At 35.7% G+C, this 21654-nt stretch overlaps 1 protein-coding gene across 1 annotated transcript in view; it reads left to right on the top strand.

Moving 5' to 3' along the window:
* Positions 1-21654, top strand: part of PKHD1L1 (PKHD1 like 1) — a 192017-nt gene that overhangs the window by 156355 nt on the left and 14008 nt on the right. The window contains 9 exon segments of the mRNA XM_037802604.1: positions 1329-1477; positions 1560-1682; positions 2248-2359; positions 2445-2561; positions 4244-4409; positions 6995-7227; positions 7428-7595; positions 10032-10189; positions 12410-12545. Of these exon segments, the coding sequence (XP_037658532.1) occupies positions 1329-1477; positions 1560-1682; positions 2248-2359; positions 2445-2561; positions 4244-4409; positions 6995-7227; positions 7428-7595; positions 10032-10189; positions 12410-12545 (1362 nt within the window).

Below are 21654 nucleotides of genomic sequence, written 5' to 3' on the forward strand. Positions count from 1 at the left end.
ATGTCAGTTGAAATATGAGACATTACAGAGGGATGGAGGGCTTAAGTTCCTGGAATGGTACGTCAGTTTATCCAACCCTTTTACCCAGTGGAGGCTGAGATGCTGGGAAAGGGATGGTGGCTCATGCTGGCTCCAGGGGTAGAGCCAAGCATGTCCATGGGTCTGTACTGTGTGTGCCAAGGGAGAGATGTGCAAACAGCTTCTTATGGAGGAATAAAATTGAAGCCAGCAGCCACCTAAGTAAAATGTCAATTCCAAAGGACTAAGAAGAGAGGGAAAATCAATAAAAGAAATTGGAAACCAGGGAACTTGAATTAAATGGCTGTTACTAATTAGAGTTTAGGAGGTGAAGCCTGCAGCTGCTAGTGTTTACAGAGAATCCTCCAATTTATGTGGGGAAGGAGTTATTAAGACTACTGATCTGATACTAACATAGTGAAACTTTCATAAAAAAATCCATTTTAAGTATCCTGTATATTAATAAGGAGTAGAGCTCCCATTTATTGAGGGCCTTCTCTTTGTGTTCATAAGGCCTTTTATATCGGTTATCTCATTTCATTTGAAATAATCCTGAATTATTTCAAAAAAAAAAAACTTTTTATATGTGAGGAAACTGAGATTTTAAAAGGTTAAACAATTTTCCCAATTTCATGTGTACATTAATTCAACAAATATTTAATGAGCACTTCTCTCTACATTACCTTCTAGGCTCCAGAAATACGATGGTGGATAAGCTAGACAAAGTTCCTTCTCTGATGAAGCTTATATTCTAGTAGGAAGAATAGATAATAAAATATCAAGTGAAAAAAATGAATTACATTGTAAAATGACTGAAGTTCTCCTTTGAATCAGGTAGTCAGGGAAGGCCTTTAGAGTAGGTGGCACTTAACCTGAAAATTTAATGAACCAGAAGGAGCCAACAAGTAACATGTGCAGGGGAAGTATTTTATAGACAACATGTGTTTCAAGTTTAAGCTTGTTTGCATCTAAATCCCATGTGCTTACTAATCAATTCCATGTTTAGTTTAATCAAGTTAAGTTTTGTTATGTAATAATTAAGGTTACTAACACCAAACCACACTTTTGCAAATAAATGTGTGATTATTCTGAATAACAATGAAAAGACAAATTAGATAAGGGTAAATAATAGAGTAAACCATAAATGGCAGAGCGATAAACATATTTGCTCATCTTGTTAAAATTTATATCTGAAATACATTTAATATATTAAACATATTATATATTGTTATTAGATATAAAATGCTGTTTATTATTGCTATATGACAGGCTTGTGATATTAATTACATGGTCTTATATTTCTTTCCAAGGTCTATCTAATCCCTCAGGAAGGTGGACTGACAATGAAGCCCATGGAGGTTTATATGGTGTCTATATGAACCAAGACGGCCTTCCTGGATGTTCTCTTATACAGGGATTTACCATTTGGACATGCTGGGATTATGGAATTTATTTTCAGGTACATGTGACACATGATGCTGATTGTTTAATTTCTTTTATGATTATCCTTAGTACTAGGTAACCTACAAATTTTATTACAGACCACAGAGAGTGTGCACATCTATAACGTGACCCTGGTTGACAATGGGATGGCCATTTTTTCAATGATTTACACACCAGCTGCTATATCTCACAAAATTTCCAGTAAAACAGTGCAAGTTAAGGTAAGAAATGAATACAGCCACAATGAAGAAAAAGCAACTCTGGAAAGTCTAAAATTATTGAATAACTAATAAGAATGATCTTGACTTCTACTCCCAGCTAATCCACACCTTCATGCCTTGGTTCTCATGGCCCTCTGCATGGAAGCTCTCCCTCCTTCTTTCTCCTCCCTGCTCCGCTTGCCTCTTTTTGTTCATCACCTGCTAATCTTACAACAGATGATTAAATTTTCTCTTCCTTTATGAAGTATTTCCTGTACCCTATTTGGGTGGTATTGAATGATATTCCCTCCATTTTTTTGTTCCTACTCTACCTTGGATGCATTTCTGTCATAGAAACATAATGTCATTATATATAATTATTTGCATGTCTCTCTTCCCCCTCCCACTTTGAGTGTCCACTCAAGGAAGAAATCACACTTTTCTCATCTTTGTTTAATTAATGATGTACTTCTTGAAACTTCTAGGTTGTGTTTTGCCACCGTAGAATTCAGTATTATTCATTATTATGTTTTAAGAATAGTTATTATTAAAGTTATACCATTTGACTCTTCTTTTTTTTACACAGAGCTCATTAATTGTTGGAAGTAGCCCTGAATTTAATTGCTCTGATGTCCTAACTAATGATGATCCCAATATTGAACTTACTGTTGCCCATCGGAGTTCTAGACCTCCATCAGGTGAAGATTTTGAAAACTTTAATAATTTTGGTGTTCATATGAACACATATTCAAATTTCATTAATTTTTTTTCCTTTTGTAAAAGGTGGGAGAAGTGGGATTTGCTGGCCTACGTTTGCTTCCGCACATAACATGGCACCCAGGAAACCCCATGCAGGGATCATGAGTTACAATGCCATCACTGGCCGTTTGGATGTCACAGGCAAGTTTAAACATAGTCCTTCACAAATCTACTCAATTAAGTTTTGTAAAGAATATGTAGAGTATAAATGTTTCATGGTTATTAAAAAAAAATAATGATTTAAATAATTTTTATATGTACCTACTGAATATGACAAGCAAAGAAAGCAGATATTAGAGTCAATTTCAAGAGTGGTTCCTTGGCAAAATTCTTATATACTGAGTAATTGACATTTAATTTTCCTTCTAAAACAACCAAAAAACCTGAGTACAGTGATTTAAGATTAATTCATTTCTATAATTTATAAAATTTCTTTAATATAAGTAGATTTATATTTATTATACCCTTGTGTAACTGAAGAAACTTAAGCTCATTGAATTTAAGTGACTTGCTGAATTCCCACAGCTAGTGGCAGAGCTAGGATTAGAATCAAGGTCTTCTGACTCAGAGTCCTCTGTTCTTTCACTGAACCAGTCTGTCTCCTTAAAAATGTAATTATATATAAATTATAATATATTTATATATAAATATATATAAATTAATGTAATGGAAACATTATTTTCAATTTTACCCATTAAATCCCCTGTGCCATTCTCTATTTCAGTTTAGTAAATCTCCCTTCCATGACAATTTTAACCAATATCTCTTCAAAGAAATAAGTTCAGTTAATAAGACATCTAGGTTTCGACATTATTCCCCATAACTTTAAGTCCCAGAAATGCAAAATAAATGACCATCAGTGTTACTGTAATGATGGTCCTCTTAGAGAAAATCATTTGACATGCAATGTGTTTTTAATTGAACATATATTGCTTTTAATAAAACTATGCTCTGGAATATTATAAATAGCAAATGGAAGTAAAAATATCCTCATGAATTGGAGCCTTATGAATGAACACAAATAACTGTTTGTCTTTTAAATCACATACTCTTAAAAGATAACATACGAGTGATGGTGGTCTTAGGTTTGGTTCCCTAGAAGCAGGACCTTAGATGGGGATTTTTGTGCAGGGGGTTTTTGAAGGAATGCTCTCAGGAGAAAGAGATTCATGGAAGCAGCCCAGGGCAAAGGAAATTGCTAAGCAAGGGTGTGGTATAAACTGGACAGATACCTTCACTTGCTCCCACCTGGAGCTCTGAATTTAAATTGTGCCAGTGAGCTTATCTCACTTGGGGGGAAGAGGGACTGGTCTCTTGTACCCTCCTGTTACTCAGCCATTGGTTGCAGATTGCCCTTGTGGAAAGGGCATTCATCTCCCGGGTGAGATAGCCAAGGAGCTTAGCTGGTAGCAGCCAGCACTCACAGATCTAGGAGATAGATGAACCAGCTTGTATCCACTTGAATCCAAAATTTGGACCGCTAGGATCTTTCATTAAGTTAGGAAGCCCTAATATGCGAGCGCTTTGCAGATCTCTGCTTATATCATGACTACTGTTGTCCCATTGGCCAAAGCAAGTCACATAGCTAAGCCCAGAGAAAATGTGGGAGAGGACTACTCAGTGGTATGGATATAAGAAGCAAGTCTACCACAGATAGTTGTAGACTTACTCCTACAAGTGGTAGACTTATCTACCACATTAGGTAAGAGCTCTATGTTCAAGGTAATGTCCAATGATAAGTTTGGTGGGATGTTCATGAAATGAATCTGATTTTACCACTTTCTCTATAGAAAATAATTATTTCTCTGTTATTTATGTTTTAGGTTCAACCTTTGTTGGATTTAAGAATGTTTGTTCAGGTGAAACTAATGTAATATTCATTACTAACCCTTTAAATGAAGATTTACAGCATCCAATCCATGTGAAGAACATACAGCTGGTTGATACTATTGAACAATCAAAAATATATATACATAGGCCTGATATAAGGTAAAATATATGAAAACTCAGTTTTTTTCTTTCCTGTCTTTGTAGGCTTTCATTCTTCCTTTCCCCTGACATAGATCCGAGAAAGTTGATTTATTAAAATAACTGCTAATTTCTATAGAACTTTAATCACAACTGTAAAAATTAAGACTATTTAATAATGAAAATCTAAGTGTTCTCAGTTGAGCTTAAGAAGCTGGGCTTTGATATGTATATTTCCTAACATTTTTTTCCTGTGCATCATCAATAACATCAACATTAAACATAAATATAGAGATGAGTCAGAAGAGTGTTGTACATGAATATTTCTCCATTAATAGTCACTAAGGGGTAAGAAACATCTCTATGATTTTTTTTCCTTTTACTAACTTCTATTATCTGTTGCCTTCCATACCCCTCAACATGTGCTTGGAAATTAAATATCAGTCAGCATAATCATCATGACTGTGACAATGTAGAAACTTAGAACTGTGATTTTTTTCTTTTTTTAATCACAAAAGTCAGTAGGTGTCAGGATGCTTCTAGAAGCTGATTGCTTAGATTCTAAGTCTTAAAAGAATACAGGCAATAACTACTTTTTTCCTAAGAGGTGCAGACCAGCAATTTAGATATGACAATATTGGAGAAAATAATAGAAGTTGGAAAAATAATAGGACATTAAAATTTTTTCTATTAGAGAAAATAATAGAGAATTTCCTTAATTTTCTATTAGAGATTTTTGACCTTTTCAGTAGAGAGAAGATATCTAATTAAATAGACATCTTTTTAGAGAAATGCAGTCTTTCATTAAGTTTGGCTTCATCTGAGTTTATTTTGGTGACAGCCCAACACCAACTCATTGAATAATTACTGAGCTGCAGTGTTTTGTTCCTCAATAAAGTCCCTTCCCACTAAAAAGTTATTAGCGCCTATTTAGTTGTCATTGACTCGTTCAAATTTAATATAAAATGTTAATTTCTAAGTCATGAAGAAAATATTGCATGTCTTTGAGTTCTGTTCTTACAGTGGATCTGTTGGTGCATTTCCAGATCCCCTTTACTAGGCAACATACCCATCCCTCAAATGTTCTAGATGTAGACTGATAACAAACCATGATTGCCCCATTTTCCAGAAAGTTGATCTTAGCCAAATGGAAGTAGCCTCGGGAGTCTAAAGCCCTCCATCCCGCCACCTCCCACTGAAGTCCATGGAAATGGCAGATGGATAGAGGAGTACAATAGGCCAGCCCCCTTGTCTCAAAGTAGGAACAACTCTGGTACAGTTCATGTTCCAGTGGTTCCCATGGGTTGAGACTGAAGTTAGTCTACAGACCACAGACATCTTAGCTTTCTTCCCCATGTGCTATGTGGTGCCCCTCTCACCCTTTTGCGAGGACCCCCTCAAAAAATCATTCGAACAAAAATCTGTATCTCAGTTTGAGTTTCTGGGAATCTCAAGTAAGACAGAGCCCAAAGTCAGAATATAAAAGATGCCCCTGGGATCTCTACTCACACGCTTGCTCCCAAAAGTGCACTTACTTGAACACAAATAACATTTGAACTATAGAAATATGTATTCAAATCCTTCTCCAAAACGATATTATTGTAAGGTATAATTGATAGCTTCATGTCTCTCTTACAGCAAAATGGAGATATGTAATAGATATTATTTAATATTGTTTAATATTCCACTATTATTTTGTTGCTGTAACTCTGGAATAAATTATATTTCTCCATAGTATAAATGATGGTTTATATAAATACACTGTTTACCATTTGACTGTTTAGTATGTTGCAATATTAAGCAGCTATTTTATTGTTTTAACCAATTAACAATCAATCAACACTCCAGGTGACTCAGATGAAGCCAAAATGCCAACTATGGTTGAACTGCATGACAAGCTTATGGTATTTCATCTCTTACAGTTTGGTTATCTACAGAGTGATTACTAAATTATATAGCATAAGAATCATAATCCAAATATATCTGTTTGTTTATACATAAGCAAATGTCTACAAGAATATATATATATACTAATCTGCAATGGGTGATAATCCTAAAAGCTTGGAATAGGAAAGTGAAGGGGACTAAACTTTTATTAAATATTTAGATTATCTTATAATGAGCATTCAATACTTTTATAACTTTTAAAGACCCATAAAAAAAAGAGAAAGAAAGGAAAAATAAGGAAGACTTCCCTGTCAAAGTAGACATTTGTATGTCCTTTACAATACAGTAACCATTGCCATGTTCTAAAGAATACCAGCATATGGTAAGCAATGCACAAATATGAAATCTATCATTCAAAAAAATATGGAGTATCAAAATGGAATTCTAATTTTATATCCCACAGGTATAACTTGTCCTTTTGAAATGTTAATGGATTCATAATAATAGACCAAAGCAACACAATGGGAAAACAGACCTCATTACAATGATAACTACATATGGTATTTGGTGCCACTTTGAATTATTTCCAAAATGAAAGAATTCAATTAATCAATTTTTAATACTCTCTTATCAAATACTCAAGTATATTCAAATTTCTCTGTAGAAGCAAAGGCAGGATACTAAATCTAATTATTCATTCATTTTGTCTTTTTCCACAGTAAGGTGAATCCCTCTGATTGTGTAGATATGGTGTGTGATGCCAAAAGAAAATCTTTTCTTAGAGACATAGATGGCTCCTTTCTAGGGAGTTCAGGTTCAGTGATACCTCAAGCAGAATATGAATGGGATGGAAACAGCCAACTTGGAATTGGAGACTATAGAATTCCTAAGGTGATGCTCACATTCCCAAATGGAAGTAGAATTCCTACAACTGAGAAAGCACCTTACAAAGGTTTGTTGGATCTCATACTGTTATTAGTCCTAAAGTTCATGAAACAAAAATGTATCTTTTATTTTTAATGACTGATATACTCAACCAATAACTTATGGGTTCTACTTACTAATCTTATATAACAAGACAAAAATAATATGTAGATATTTTTACAAAGAGATTCCTTTTCATTGCTAAAATATTTATACATATGTTTCTAGGAATTATTAGAGACTCAACCTGTAAATACATTCCAGAGTGGCAGAGCTATCAGTGCTTTGGGATGGAATATGCAATGATGGTTATTGAAAGCTTGGATTCTGACAAAGAAACACGAAGACTTTCACCAGTGGCTGTAGTGAGCAACGGTTATGTTGATCTCATTAATGGTAGGTATTCAAAGGAAACAAACTAGTGTTACTCAAAGCATTTGCTTTTTATTCCACTCATGGAGCCACCTCATAAATTATTTATCACATAAAACTAACAGAATAAGGACTTCCTTTGCCTTCCATTTGTAAGTAAGAAAGATCTATGTTTAGGGAATAGACTTGACTCTTTAGCAGTCCTTCATACTAGAAAGACAGGACTATTCCAAATTGACAAGTAGAAGAAGGGGGAAATGAGTTCCTGGAGTGATCTTCATGCCTATATTGATAAAGTGACGTGTTTTGAAGAAAAAAGATTGGCCTGAGTATATCTATAAAGACAATTTACTTTAAACAAATTTTTAAAAAATGATAATGTGATATTTGGGTTACTTGAGGCGGTGTATTATTTGTCTACTCATTTTTCATTCTCATGGCTCTTTGGCAGATTTATCTTGAAACCAATGTGTTTTTTCATATCCAATTTTTTTGACTTCCAAGAACTGCTTGTCAAAGTTCCAGAGTTTAGGTTGCCTCCAATCTGGTCCTGGGTGACTCTAGATCAGAGATGATAATGGTCTCCATAAGGATTCAGATTGATTTTGGAGACCATAACTTTTTAAATGAATACCATGAACTTCTAAAAGTACTGAAAACACAGGGCAGAGACTCACTGTATATCCCTGAAATGCCATTGAGGGCTTGAAGATTAGTCCTTAAGCAGACTTAGAATCACATGTGCCAAAGGGGCACATAACCTCTGTCAGACTGATTTCTATTCCCTGTAGTGTCATAATCTGTGCTGAAATATTCTACAATTCAAAAAAATAGCCAATACTCTATAAAAATATAGGTTTTTTTTTAAAAAAAGAAACTAGAATGAGCTAAATCAGGGGTCTTCCAAAAATTGATGTTTTCAAGGCTTTCCTCCCCTACATGCAGTCTGCCTGGTTTCTATGATCTGCAGTCAACCCAATTTCAAATGCTGCCCTTCTGATCATTCAAAGTAGAGGGATCAAGGGAATAATTTTAGAACAGTCAATAATGGAGGTGATGTTCTCAAGTTGCTCTGTTTTATGTGAGTGGAAAGAATTCATTCTATTTATTTTTGTATTTTCCTTTTATGACAGGCAATACAAGTTTTTTCAATTTACAATCATGACATGATGTTTCTCCTTAAAATGAATTTAAATTTTTAAAAAGGGACTTTCAATGTAAAGAAAAGTCATAAGTAAAGATTGTAGCATAGGAAAAATCATGAAGGTGGTAGAAAATCACTGAAGAGTGGAACGTGCTGCACTAGATGGGAAAAAAAAATCCCAAAATAAAAGTTATTGAATACCATTAAATTTTCCTTTTAAATCTTAATGCTCAATTTTATTTGTTTTTAAATAAATAATATTTTTGTCACTCTAAATTTTTCATTTTTATGTTTATTTTTGAAATGTACAAAGGTATATTTTAAAAGGATTTATATTAGGTATGCTAAGGGAAAGGTTAAGCTCTACTTGAGCTTTAGGATATTATATTGATTTAAAATTCTATTGAAGTTCAGTTATAAATATTGATAATACTTTCAGGTAAGCCAGGAAATTCAGCAAAGCTAATGAGTAAATACATCAAGAAACTCATCATTCCATATTTCACTCAGTCTTTCGTACATGTATAATCCCAGCCTCTCTAAAACTGAGGTGAAATAGAGAAGTTTGCTTGAAAGTCATGTCTTACCTGTTCTGGCAATGTCTGGATTCAGACAGAAAAGCAACCATTATTTTCTCACTTTCTAGATGGTTTAATGGTTATTTGTCAGAGTGCTTCAGGTCATTAATGATGTTGATCTTCCAATATAAACTATTCCAACTCTTATATCCACAGTACCTATAATTCAAGTCTCTCTAACAAAAATTTATTAAATTAAAATAATGGAAGAAGGGTTAGAGAGTTTCACATTTAAGTATTTGTTGAACATAAAAATTAATTAGTGAACAAATGAGTGAGTGAAAGAAAGAATTAATGAATCATACAAATGTCCAAGTTTTCCAGGTATAGGCCCCTTTTTATCTCTGTTATAGCACATTTCTCAGCAAAGAGAGGAAGGATCAAATATTTTCTTCTTCATCCTGTGACCTGGGCTTGAATATGATTATTAAAGTAGAGATATATGTAAATCTACTGTTTCCCTCAATGACTTTCCAGAACAATGACTCATCTGCACATTAATTTACCTTCTTACCCTGGGCAGTATAAAAGTAAGGGTAATAGCTTCTCTACCTTCCTTTAAGCCAAGGTTTGAGAAATAGCTTGGATGACAGGATAGAAAGGTAGTTGGATAACAGATACAGATGCTGAACTTGACCACTGCAATTTATTTTTAATACAGTCACCCTTCAAACGTTGCATTAACAATATTCATAATACAGAAACATGAACTTTCTTTTTGTGTGTGTGTGGATTTAGGCCCACAAGATCATGGCTGGTGTGCTGGTTACACTTGCCAGAGAAGACTGTCCCTGTTTCATAGTATTGTGGCTCTGAACAAATCTTATGAAATTTACTTCACTGGCACCAGTCCTCAGAATCTTCAACTGATGTTGCTTAATGTTGACTATAAGAAGGTAAGGCAAGAGAAAAATAATTTCTCAAGCGTGACTGGTATTGATTATTTGCATATCATTCTATCTGCTAAGGACTGTATCTCCTTCCTTTTCCTGAACTTCACATTAGCCTTATAGCTCATCTTAAGGACCATAGGATACTACTAAACATACTATTATCCCAGATAGTTTTCATCAGCCTGCAAACATATGTAAGTACCAAACCCTCCCCATATGCACTTGATTTTGCTGCTCCATGTATGAGGCATGATGGTGAGACCTATGATTTATGTGATTAGCAAACAAACCTGAATTTTTATATGAACATGATGCCTGTCCCAAAAGAATCACATGGAATTATCTCTTTATCCTGTCATGCTGATATTTACTTCAGAGATTGCATCACATTATTTAAAATATCTTCAATAATGTCAAATCTTTGCTATAAACTAAATTCAGCTGGGTCCATTAATTTGACATACAGTGTCATATGTATCATATGTGTCATATGTATGTCATAATACTGTGCCATAATACTGTGGCACCAGGAAAAGTACATACAGTTAAATGATGGCATCATACTTTATATTTTCTTTTCTAAGAGTATGAGACTTCAAAGTCCCAGTGTCAGGAATGTGAAGAAAGGGTGATGATAAGATGAAGCAGAGAGAGGAGTAAAGAAAGGAGACACCTCCCCCTTCCCAGGAGATAGCAATTCCACCCTTTCAGTTGCTCAAGACAAAACCCTGGAACCACACCAACTCCTCTCTTTCTGTAACATTCCTCATCTAACCCATCTCCAAATCCTGTTGACCCCCCATTCAGAATATCTAGAATCTAGATACTCTGAATCTAGAATCTGCCCACTTCTCATCACCTCCACTGCTTTCATCTGGTTTGAGCCACTATCATCTCTCACCTGGGTTAAGGCAATTGCTTCCCATCTCACGTTCCTGCTTCTATCTTTGCTCCTTTGTACTCTATCCTCACCATGGCAACCAAAGAGATGCTTTCAGAACCTAAGTCAGCACTCCTCTGCCCCAAACCCTGCAATCTTTTCTCCATTTGTCTTTGTAATAGAGCCAGAGCCTTCACAATGATGTGCAAGACCCTACGGGAATCTCCCCTACCCCTTACCTCTCTGAATTCGTCTTCTTCCCCTCTAGCCACACTGGTCTTCTTGCTGTTTCTTAACACACCAGGCATGCTGCTACCTGAGCCTATGGTTGGCTCTTGCATCTGCCTGGAACATTATATCCTAGGTTGGTAAGTCCCCAATCTCCTTCAAATGATTGCTCAAATCCCATTCTCTCAATAGACTTACCCTGATCACTCCTTCCCACTTGAGTCTCCCAATTGTTCTTAACTTGTCTACCTTTACTTTTTCTATAGCACTTGTCACTTCTATGCTTCATACTTAACTTTTTGTTATTTCTAATGTTTGTTGTCTCTCTCCTCGCTCTAGAATGTAAGCTCAAAGAGGGCAAGGATTTTTGCTAGCATCTGGAATAGTGCCTGGCTGAGTAGACAATTTTTGTTTTTTGTTTTTTTTTTAAATGAGTGAAAGAGAATATTTTTAATTTTAAAATTAAGAATGAAACCTACCTAGTAATGTGGCTGTTAAAACAATGAGCCTTTGAAGACAATATCAAGAGGAATCTAATATATCTTTAGCTTATTAGACTCCCTGCCCTCTGCTTAATATCTCCCTGTCTTCCCAAAAGTCAGTCTCCTTACTTAATGGTATATCTGATTGCATGAAATGTAGGAAATAAAAGCATGAAAAATGAACAAAATTGAATCAGAGAGGTTAGTTATTTTGACTAATTTTTATTATACTCACTGTGATTTTTTTTCAGAGATAAGCATTTTTTTCAACATTGAGTAAGTACCTAATTTTGTGTGGTGTGCATTATCCACAAAACTACTGAGCCCTCTTCCCCATTCTCCACTCCCAGCTTTGAGAACCTGTATTGTATTTTGGCGTCTTTTGAGGAACCTGGTCTTTAATTTAGAGATACTCCTTTAATAATTTTCTTCCTTACATTCTATTTTTCTGCTGAGAATCCTCAAGAATAAAGTTGTAACATCTGTATGAATGGTTGAATGTAAGCCCATTTAAAATTTTTAGTTCAATATTTATCCTAAATCCATAAAACTTAGTTTTAATATTTTCCATTTTAAAGGAAGAACATTTTTAAATGAATATTAAGACACAAAAATACTGTTTATTTTTAACAGGCTGTCCGAGTAGGAATTTTTTTTTCCACACTTCAGCGTTTGGATGTTTATGTGAACAATTCATTGGTCTGTCCCAAAAATACAATATGGAACCCCCAGCAGAAACATTGTGAACTTAATAGGCATCTCTACAAAGGTATTTCCCCAGAAAAATAGAGTACACATGGTATATGTTCTTAGTTACCTATAGAGTTCTTTGTAATGTTTCATTATTAATATAGAATTCTTTGTAATGTTTCATTATTAATATTTTTAGTTCCTTAGCCATTGAAAATGCAAGTGAAAATAAGGTTTTTATCCATGGGCTGCCAAATACTAAGATGTGCTCATTTATAATGTGTCCTGAAAAAGCAAAACCTCCTGAGGAGCTCTTATCCATCTTCCCACGTGTAGATACGAGGTTATGTGCATCATGGGCATTCATTTTCCTCTGAGAAGTTTTTCAGTCTATAAAACACCAGATTCAGTTATTTCTATGGACACAGATTTTCCTTAGAATTTCTATCCTATCTCTGCTTTGTATCTATATCATAGATATCAGAGCCTAAATAAATTGGCAGTTACTAGAACTGTTGTCAAGAAAGCTGAGCAGTATGATAAAGTTAACTCTTGATTTAAATGAAATATATGGAAGAAGCTAAACTTTCCCATTTACCAGTATTTGTAAAATCAGGATTTATTTCTTCTCATTTAAGTTTTTTTGTGTTAAACTGGGTACTAAATGAGGCCAAGACCATATATTCCATTCCCACATGTGCTACTTCTCATCATGTTTAGATGTGCCCCATAATTTCATGAAGGTGGGCTGTAGATCATAATATCAGTTGAACATGAGAGGATGATTCCTTATCATTTTTGAAACAAGTCCAATATATGAATAGCTAATATTTCCAGAGGCATTTCTATGATAGGCACTGTTCTAAGTACTTTATATATATTCATTGTTATTATGTCCTGGTAACCACCCTTTAAGGAAGGCACAGATGAGTAAACTGAGGCACGGGGAGGTGAAGTAATATGTCAAAGCTGGTAAGGACCACTCAAGGATTTGAATACAGAAAATCTAGCTCTAGAACCTATGCTTTTAACAATTCTGTTGTATTGCTTTCTTATAGCTAAGAGAGTCAATGTTATCACTTTTTATATACAAATGATTGCACATAGTTACAGGTTATTTATTTATTTTTTTTAGTAAATCCTTACCTCTTTTTTAAAACAATACTTTTGGTACAAAATACTCTATCATTCAAGGTCAGGAAAATAGAAACTATCTCAACAGTGGAGATAGAGATTTATGTATAAATATACAGAATTGGATACACAGGTGTTGAAGGGCTGAAAAAGCAGAAATAGGACAGTGAAATAACACAAGGAGAGTGACTAGAAAAAGAAGCCACTGCTCGTGGGGCTGAAGGAACAAAGGGAAGAAGTTGGGGTTATCTGAAATTTAAAACTTAGAGCAGGCTTTGTGGACTTGGGACCCAGACCTCAGAGAAGAAGCCGTCAGGCTGGTTCTGGAAGTGCCAAAAGAAGCTGGAGGCTGGAACCAACTGCCACCGCCAGGGAGAAAGGCCACTGCTAGGACTAACAAGAACAGCCAGCAAAGAGGAAAAAGAAGTCCTTCCTCTGTTATTTTTGCTTTTCAGTCTCCTCTGGAGTCTGACATTGGCAAAACCTAACATAACAGAAAATTAGTTTGCAGAGCCTGAATCCTAGCATCTAGAGCAACAAATAGAAGGTGGATTTGGTGGTGAGGGACAATCACTTAAAAACCAGCACAGTGTGCATGATGGGTTAAAGATGGCCATAAATTCTTTGACACACCTCCCACCAACCGGTGGAGTCTAATTCTCCTCCCCTTGAATCTGAGTTGGCTTTAGTAACTTGCTTGCAACCAATAGAATGTGGGGGAAATGATGCGTGGCTTCTGAGTTTACGTCAGAAGCCTTGCAACTTCTGTCTTGGTCTCCTGGCACGGTTGCTCTTTAGATGTGTCTTCTTGGAATACTCCTACCCAGAACCCAGCTGCCCTGCTTCGAGAATTCCAGGCAACATAAAGAGATCACATGTAGACATTCTGGTTGATGGCACCAGCTGAACTCCCATAGCACAGTCAGCATCCATGCTAGCCATGTGGGTAAACTATCTTGGATAGTCAGCCCAAGTAGAGTCTTCAGATGACCCAGCCAATATCTCACCACAAATGCCTCTGAAACCATGTGCTAACGGCACCTGAACATTGGCTCAATACCCTACTAGGGTAATCTGTCACTGGATAAAATAACTCGGTATTAGGTACATGCTTTCTTCCAGCATTTCTGATGCCACTAGCTTTTATCCTAGGCAATGTTAATGTGAGTCTTGTTTCTTTTGCAAAAAACAGTATTATTTGTTAGAATATAAATATATAAGTGAGAGGACAAATGGTATGTCTTAGGCTTTTTTTTTTTTTTTAATTCAGTTTTATTGAAATATATTCACAAACCATACAGTCATCCATGGTATACAATCAACTGTTCACAGTATGATTATATAGTTATGCGTTCATCACCACAATCTATTTCTGAACATTTTCCTTACATCAGAAAAAATCAGAATAAGAATAAAAAATAAAAGTGAAAAGAGAATACCCAAACCATCCCCCCATCCCACCCTATTTGTCATTTAGTTTTTACTCCCATTTTTCTACTGATTTTTTTTCAATTTTTTAACTTCGTTTATCAAAAAATTAAAAACAAACAGGCAAACAACAACCAAAAAAACCCCACAACATTTCAAACAAAGCAATGGATTAAGGAAAACAAATGACCTAAAATAACTACTTTGCTTCCAATATGTTCCTACCATACCCCAAGAAAATTAATAAACCATGTCCAAACAGAGGAGTAAGAAAAACACATAATCTAAAATAACCACATTGCTTCCAACATGTTCCTACGATACCCCAAGAAAATTAACAACCCCTAAGAAAACAAAGGAATAAGAGAAAAAAAAAAACCTAAAATAACTCTCTTGCTTCCAACATGATCTTACTATATCCAAGAAAGTTTACAAACCATAATCATTCCTGAGCATTCCCATAACATTGAGATTACCCTCCATAGTTTATCTGTTCTTATTAGATTATCATTCCCCCTCCACTAATTGGTATCTCTAGGTCCCCTACATTCTACAGTATAAAACATTGTACATTTTTCACAGAATTCACATTAGTGGTAACATACAATATCTCTCTTTTTGTGCCTGGCTTATTTTGCTCAGCATTATGTCTTTTTTTTTTTTTTTTTTTTTTTTTTTTTAATCTTCATTTTATTGAGATATATTCATATACCACGCAGTCATACAAAACAAATCGTACTTTCAATTGTTCACAGTACCATTACATAGTTGTACATTCATCACCCAAATCAATCCCTGACACCTTCATTAGCACACACACAAGAATAACAAGAATAATAATTAGAGTGAAAAAGAGCAATTGAAGTAAAAAAGAACACTGGGTACCTTTGTCTGTTTGTTTCCTTCCCCTATTTTTCTACTCATCCATCCATAAACTAGATGAAGTGGAGTGTGGTCCTTATGGCTTTCCCAATCCCCTTGTCACCCCTCATAAGCTACATTTTTATACAACTGTCTTCGAGATTCATGGGTTCTGGGTTGTAGTTTGATAGTTTCAGGTATCCACCACCAGCTACCCCAATTCTTTAGAACCTAAAAAGGGTTGTCTAAAGTGTGCATAAGAGTGCCCACCAGAGTGACCTCTCGGCTCCTTTTGGATTCTCTCTGCCACTGAAGCTTATTTCATTTCCTTTCACCATCCCCCTTTTGGTCAAGAAGATGTTCTCCGTCCCACGATGCCAGGTCTACATTCCTCCCCGGGAGTCATATTCCACGTTGCCAGGGAGATTCACTCCCCTGGGTGTCTGATCCCACGTAGGGGGGAGGGCAGTGATTTCACCTTTCAAGTTGGCTTGGCTAGAGAGACAGGGCCACATCTGAGCAACAAAGAGGCATTCGGGAGGAGGCTCTTAGGCACAACCATAGGGAGGCCTAGCCTCTCCTTTGCAGCAACCGTCTTCCCAAGGGTAAAACCTGTGGTAGAGGGCCCAACCCATCAAACCACCAGTCCCCTATGTCTGTGGTCATGTTAGCAACCATGGAGGTGGGGTAGGCGAATACCCCTGCATTCTCCACAGGCTCCTCAAGGGGGCACTACATCTTTTTTTTTTTCCTTGTTTTTTTTTTTTTTTTAACTTTCCCTTCTTTTTTTAAATCAATTGTATGAAAAAAAAGTTAAAAAGAAAACAAACATACAATAAAAGAACATTTCAAAGAGACCATAACAAGGGAGTAAGAAAAAGACAACTAACCTAAGATAACTGCTTAACTTCCAACTTGTTCCTACTTTACCCCAAGAAAGTTACCTAATATAGCAACATTTCTGTGAACTTGCTCCTACTATATCCATCAGAAATTAACAGACCATAGTCATTCCTGGGCATCCCCAGAAAGTTAAATAGCTTATCTGTTCTTCTTGGATTATTGTTCCCCCTTCCTTAATTGCTCTCTATTGCTAGTTCCCCTACATTCTACATTATAAGCCATTTGTTTTACATTTTTCAAAGTTCACATTAGTGGTAGCATATAATATTTCTCTTTTTGTGCCTGGGTTATTTCGCTTAGCATTATATCCTCAAGGTTCATCCATGTTGTCATATGTTTCACGAGATCGTTCCTTCTTACTGCCGCGTAGTATTCCATCGTGTGTATATACCACATTTTATGTATCCACTCATCTGCTGAAGGAGATTTGGGTTGTTTCCATCTTTTGGCAATTGTGAATAATGCTGCTATGAACATTGGCGTGCAGATATCTATTCGTGTCACTGCTTTCCGATCTTCCGGGTATATACCGAGAAGTGCAATCGCTGGATCGAATGGTAACTCTATATCTAGTTTTCTAAGGAACTGCCAGACTGACTTCCAGAGTGGCTGAACCATTATACAGTCCCACCAACAGTGAATAAGAGTTCCAATTTCTCCACATCCCCTCCAGCATTTGTAGTTTCCTGTTTGTTTAATGGCAGCCATTCTAACCGGTGTTAGATGGTATCTCATTGTGGTCTTAATTTGCATCTCTCTAATAGCTAGTGAAGCTGAACATTTTTTCATGTGTTTCTTGGCCATTTGTATTTCCTCTTCAGAGAACTGTCTTTTCATATCTTTTGCCCATTTTATAATTGGGCCGACTGTACTATTGTCATTGAGTTGTAGGATTTCTTTATATATGCAAGATATCAGTCTTTTGTCAGATACATGGTTTCCAAAAATGTTTTCCCATTGAGTTGGCTGCCTCTTTACCTTTTTGAGAAATTCCTTTGAGGTGCAGAAACTTCTAAGCTTGAGGAGTTCCCATTTATCTATTTTCTCTTTTGTTGCTTGTGCTTTGGGTGTAAAGTCTAGGAAGTGACCGCCTAATACAAGGTCTTGAAGATGTTTTCCTACATTATCTTCTAGGAGTTTTATGGTACTTTCTTTTATATTGAGATCTTTGGTCCATTTTGAGTTAATTTTTGTGTAGGGGGTGAGGTAGGGGTCCTCTTTCATTCTTTTAGATATGGATATCCAACTCTCCCAGCCCCATTTGTTGAAAAGACCATTATGACTCAGTTCAGTGACTTTGGGGGCCTTATCAAAGATCAGTCGGCCATAGATCTGAGGGTCTGTCTCCGAATTCTCAATTCGATTCCATTGATCTATATGTCTATCTTTGTGCCAGTACCATGCTGTTTTGGCAACTGTGGCTTTATAATAAGCTTCAAAGTCAGGGAGTGTAAGTCTTCCCACTTCGTTTTTCTTTTTTAGAGTGTCTTTAGCAATTCGAGGCATCTTACCTTTCCAAATGAATTTGATAACTAGCTTTTCCAAGTCTGCAAAGTAGGTTGTTGGAATTTTGATTGGGATTGCATTGAATCTGTAGATGAGTTTGGGTAGAATTGACATCTTAATGACATTTAGTCTTCCTATCCATGAACATGGAATATTTTTCCATCTTTTAAGGTCCCCTTCTATTTCTTTTAGTAGAGTTATGTAGTTTTCTTTGTATAGGTCTTTTACATCTTTGGTTAAGTTTATTCCTAGGTACTTGATTTTTTTAGTTGCTATTGAAAATGGTATCTTTTTCTTGAGTCTCTTCAGTTTGTTCATTTCTAGCATATAGAAACATTACTGACTTATGTGCATTAACCTTGTATCCCGCTACTTTGCTAAATTTGTTTATTAGCTCTAGTAGCTGTATCGTCGATTTCTCAGGGTTTTCTAGATATAAGATCATATCATCTGCAAACAATGACAGTTTTACTTCTTCTTTTCCAATTTGGATGCCTTTTATTTCTGTGTCTTGCCGGATTGCCCTGGCTAGCACTTCCAGCACAATGTTGAATAACAGTGGTGATAGCGGGCATCCTTGTCCTGTTCCTGATCTTAGAGGGAAGGCTTTCAGTCTCTCACCATTGAGTACTATGCTGGCTGTGGGTTTTTCATATATGCTCTTTATCATGTTGAGGAAGTTTCCTTCAATTCCTACCTTTTGAAGTGTTTTTATCAAAAAGGGATGTTGGATTTTGTTGAATGCTTTTTCAGCATCTATTGAGATGATCAATTGATTTTTCCCTTTTGACTTGTTAATGTGTTGTAATACATTGATTTTCTTATGTTGAACCATCCTTGCATGCCTGGAATAAACCCCACTTTGTCATGGTGTATGATTTTCTTAATGTGTCTTTGGATTCGATTTGCAAGTATTTTGTTGAGGATTTTTGCATCTATATTCATTAGGGAGATTGGCCGGTAGTTTTCCTTTTTTGTAACATCTTTGCCTGGTTTTGGTATTAGATTGATGTTAGCTTCATAAAATGAGTTAGGTAGTGTTCCATTTTCTTCAATGTTTTGAAAGAGTTTGAGTAAGATTGGTGTCAGTTCTTTCTGGAAAGTTTGGTAGAATTCCCCTGTGAAGCCATCTGGCCCTGGGCATTTATTTGTGGGAAGATTTTTGATGACTGATTGGATCTCTTTGCTTGTGATGGGTTGGTTGAGGTCTTCTATTTCTTCTCTCTTCAGTCTAGGTTGTTCATATTTTTCCAGGAAATTGTCCCTTTCCTCTACATTATCCAGTTTGTTGCCATACAGTTGTTCATAGTATCCGCTTATAATTTTTTTAATTTCTTCAGGATCTGCAGTTATGTCACCTTTTTCATTCATTATTTTGTTTATATGGGTCTTCTCTCTTTTTGATTTTGTCAGTCTAGCTAGGGGCTTGTCAATCTTGTTGATCTTCTCAAAGAACCAACTTTTGGTGATATTTATCCTCTCTATTGTTTTTTTCTTCTCTATGTCATTTATTTCTGCTTTAATCCTTGTGATTTCTTTTCTTCTACTTGGTTTAGGATTGGTTTGCTGTTCATTTTCTAGCTTCTTCAGTTGATCCATTAGTTCTTTGATTTTGGCTCTTTCTTCCTTTTTAATATATGCGTTTAGTGCTATAAATTTCCCCCTTAGCACTGCTTTTGCTGCATCCCATAGGTTTTGGTATGTTGTGTTCTCATTTTCATTCGTCTCTATATATTTAGCAATTTCTCTTGCTATTTCTTCTTTAACCCACTGATTGTTTAGGAGTGTGTTGTTTAACCTCCAGGTATTTGTGAATTTTCTAAGTCTCTGATGGTTATTGACTTCTAATTGTATTCCATTGTGGTCAGAGAATGTGCTTTGAATAATTTCAATCTTTTTAAATTTATTGAGGCTTGTTTTATGTCCCAGCATATGATCTATTCTGGAGAAAGTTCCATGAGCACTAGAAAAGTATGTGTATCCTGGTGATTTGGGATGTAATGTCCTGTATATGTCTGTTAAATCTAATTCATTTATAAGATTGTTTAGGTTTTCAATTTCCTTATTGGTATTCTGTCTGGTTGATCTATCTATAGGAGAGAGTGATGTGTTGAAGTCTCCCACAATTATTGTGGAAACATCAATTGCTTCCTTTAGTTTTGCCAGTGTTTCTCTCATGTATTTTGTGGCACCTTAGTTGGGTGCATAGACATTTATGATTGTTATTTCTTCTTGCTGAATTGCCCCTTTTCTTAGTACGTAGTGGCCTTCTTTGTCTCTCAAAACATCCCTGCATTTGAAGTCTATTTTATCTGAGATTAATATTGCTACACCTGCTTTCTTTTGGCTGTAGCTTGCATGAAATATTTTTTTCCATCCTTTCACTTTCAGTTTCTTTGTGTCCCTGTGTCTAAGATGAGTCTCTTGTATGCAGCATATTGATGGTTCATTTTTTTTTGATCCATTCTGCGAATCTATATCTTTTAATTGGGGAGTTTAATCCATTTACATTCAACGTTATAACCGTGAAGGCATTTCTTGAATCAGCCATCTTATCCTTTGGTTTATGTTTGTCATATTTTTCCCCTCTGTCTATTAATATCCTTTATTGTACCCACACCGAATCTCTTTAGTACTGAACCTTTCTCCAAATCTCTCTGTCCTTTCTTTGTTTCTCTGTCTGTAGGGCTCCCTTTAGTATCTCCAGTAGGGCAGGTCTCTTGTTAGCAAATTCTCTCAGCATTTGTTTGTCTGTGAAATATTTAAGCTCTCCCTCAAATTTGAAGGAGAGCTTTGCTGGATAAAGTATTCTTGGCTGGAAATTTTTCTCACTCAGAATTTTAAATATATCGTGCCACTGCCTTCTTGCCTCCATGGTGGCTGCTGAGTAGTCACTAGTTAGTCTTATGCTGTTTCCTTTGTATGTGGTGAATTGCTTTTCTCTTGCTGCTTTCAGAACTTGTTCCTTCTCTTCTGTGTTTGATAGTGTGATCAGTATATGTCTCGGAGTGGGTTTACTTGGATTTATTCTATTTGGAGTTCGCTGAGCATTTATGATTTGTGTATTTATGTTGTTTAGAAGATTTGGGAAGTTTTCCCCAACAATTTCTTTGAATACTCTTCCTAGACCTTTACCCTTTTCTTCCCCTTCTGGGACACCAATGAGTCTTATATTCGGACGTTTCATATTATCTATCATATCCCTGAGGTCCATTTCGATTTTTTCAATTTTTTTCCCCATTCTTTCTTTTATGCTTTCATTTTCCATTCTGTCATCTTCGAGGTCACTGATTCGTTGTTCAACTTCCTCTAGTCTTGTACTATGAGTGTCCAGAATCTTTTTAATTTGGTCAACA

This window comes from Choloepus didactylus, chromosome 14, assembly GCF_015220235.1.
Source record: "Choloepus didactylus isolate mChoDid1 chromosome 14, mChoDid1.pri, whole genome shotgun sequence".
Lineage (NCBI taxonomy): Eukaryota > Metazoa > Chordata > Mammalia > Pilosa > Megalonychidae > Choloepus > Choloepus didactylus.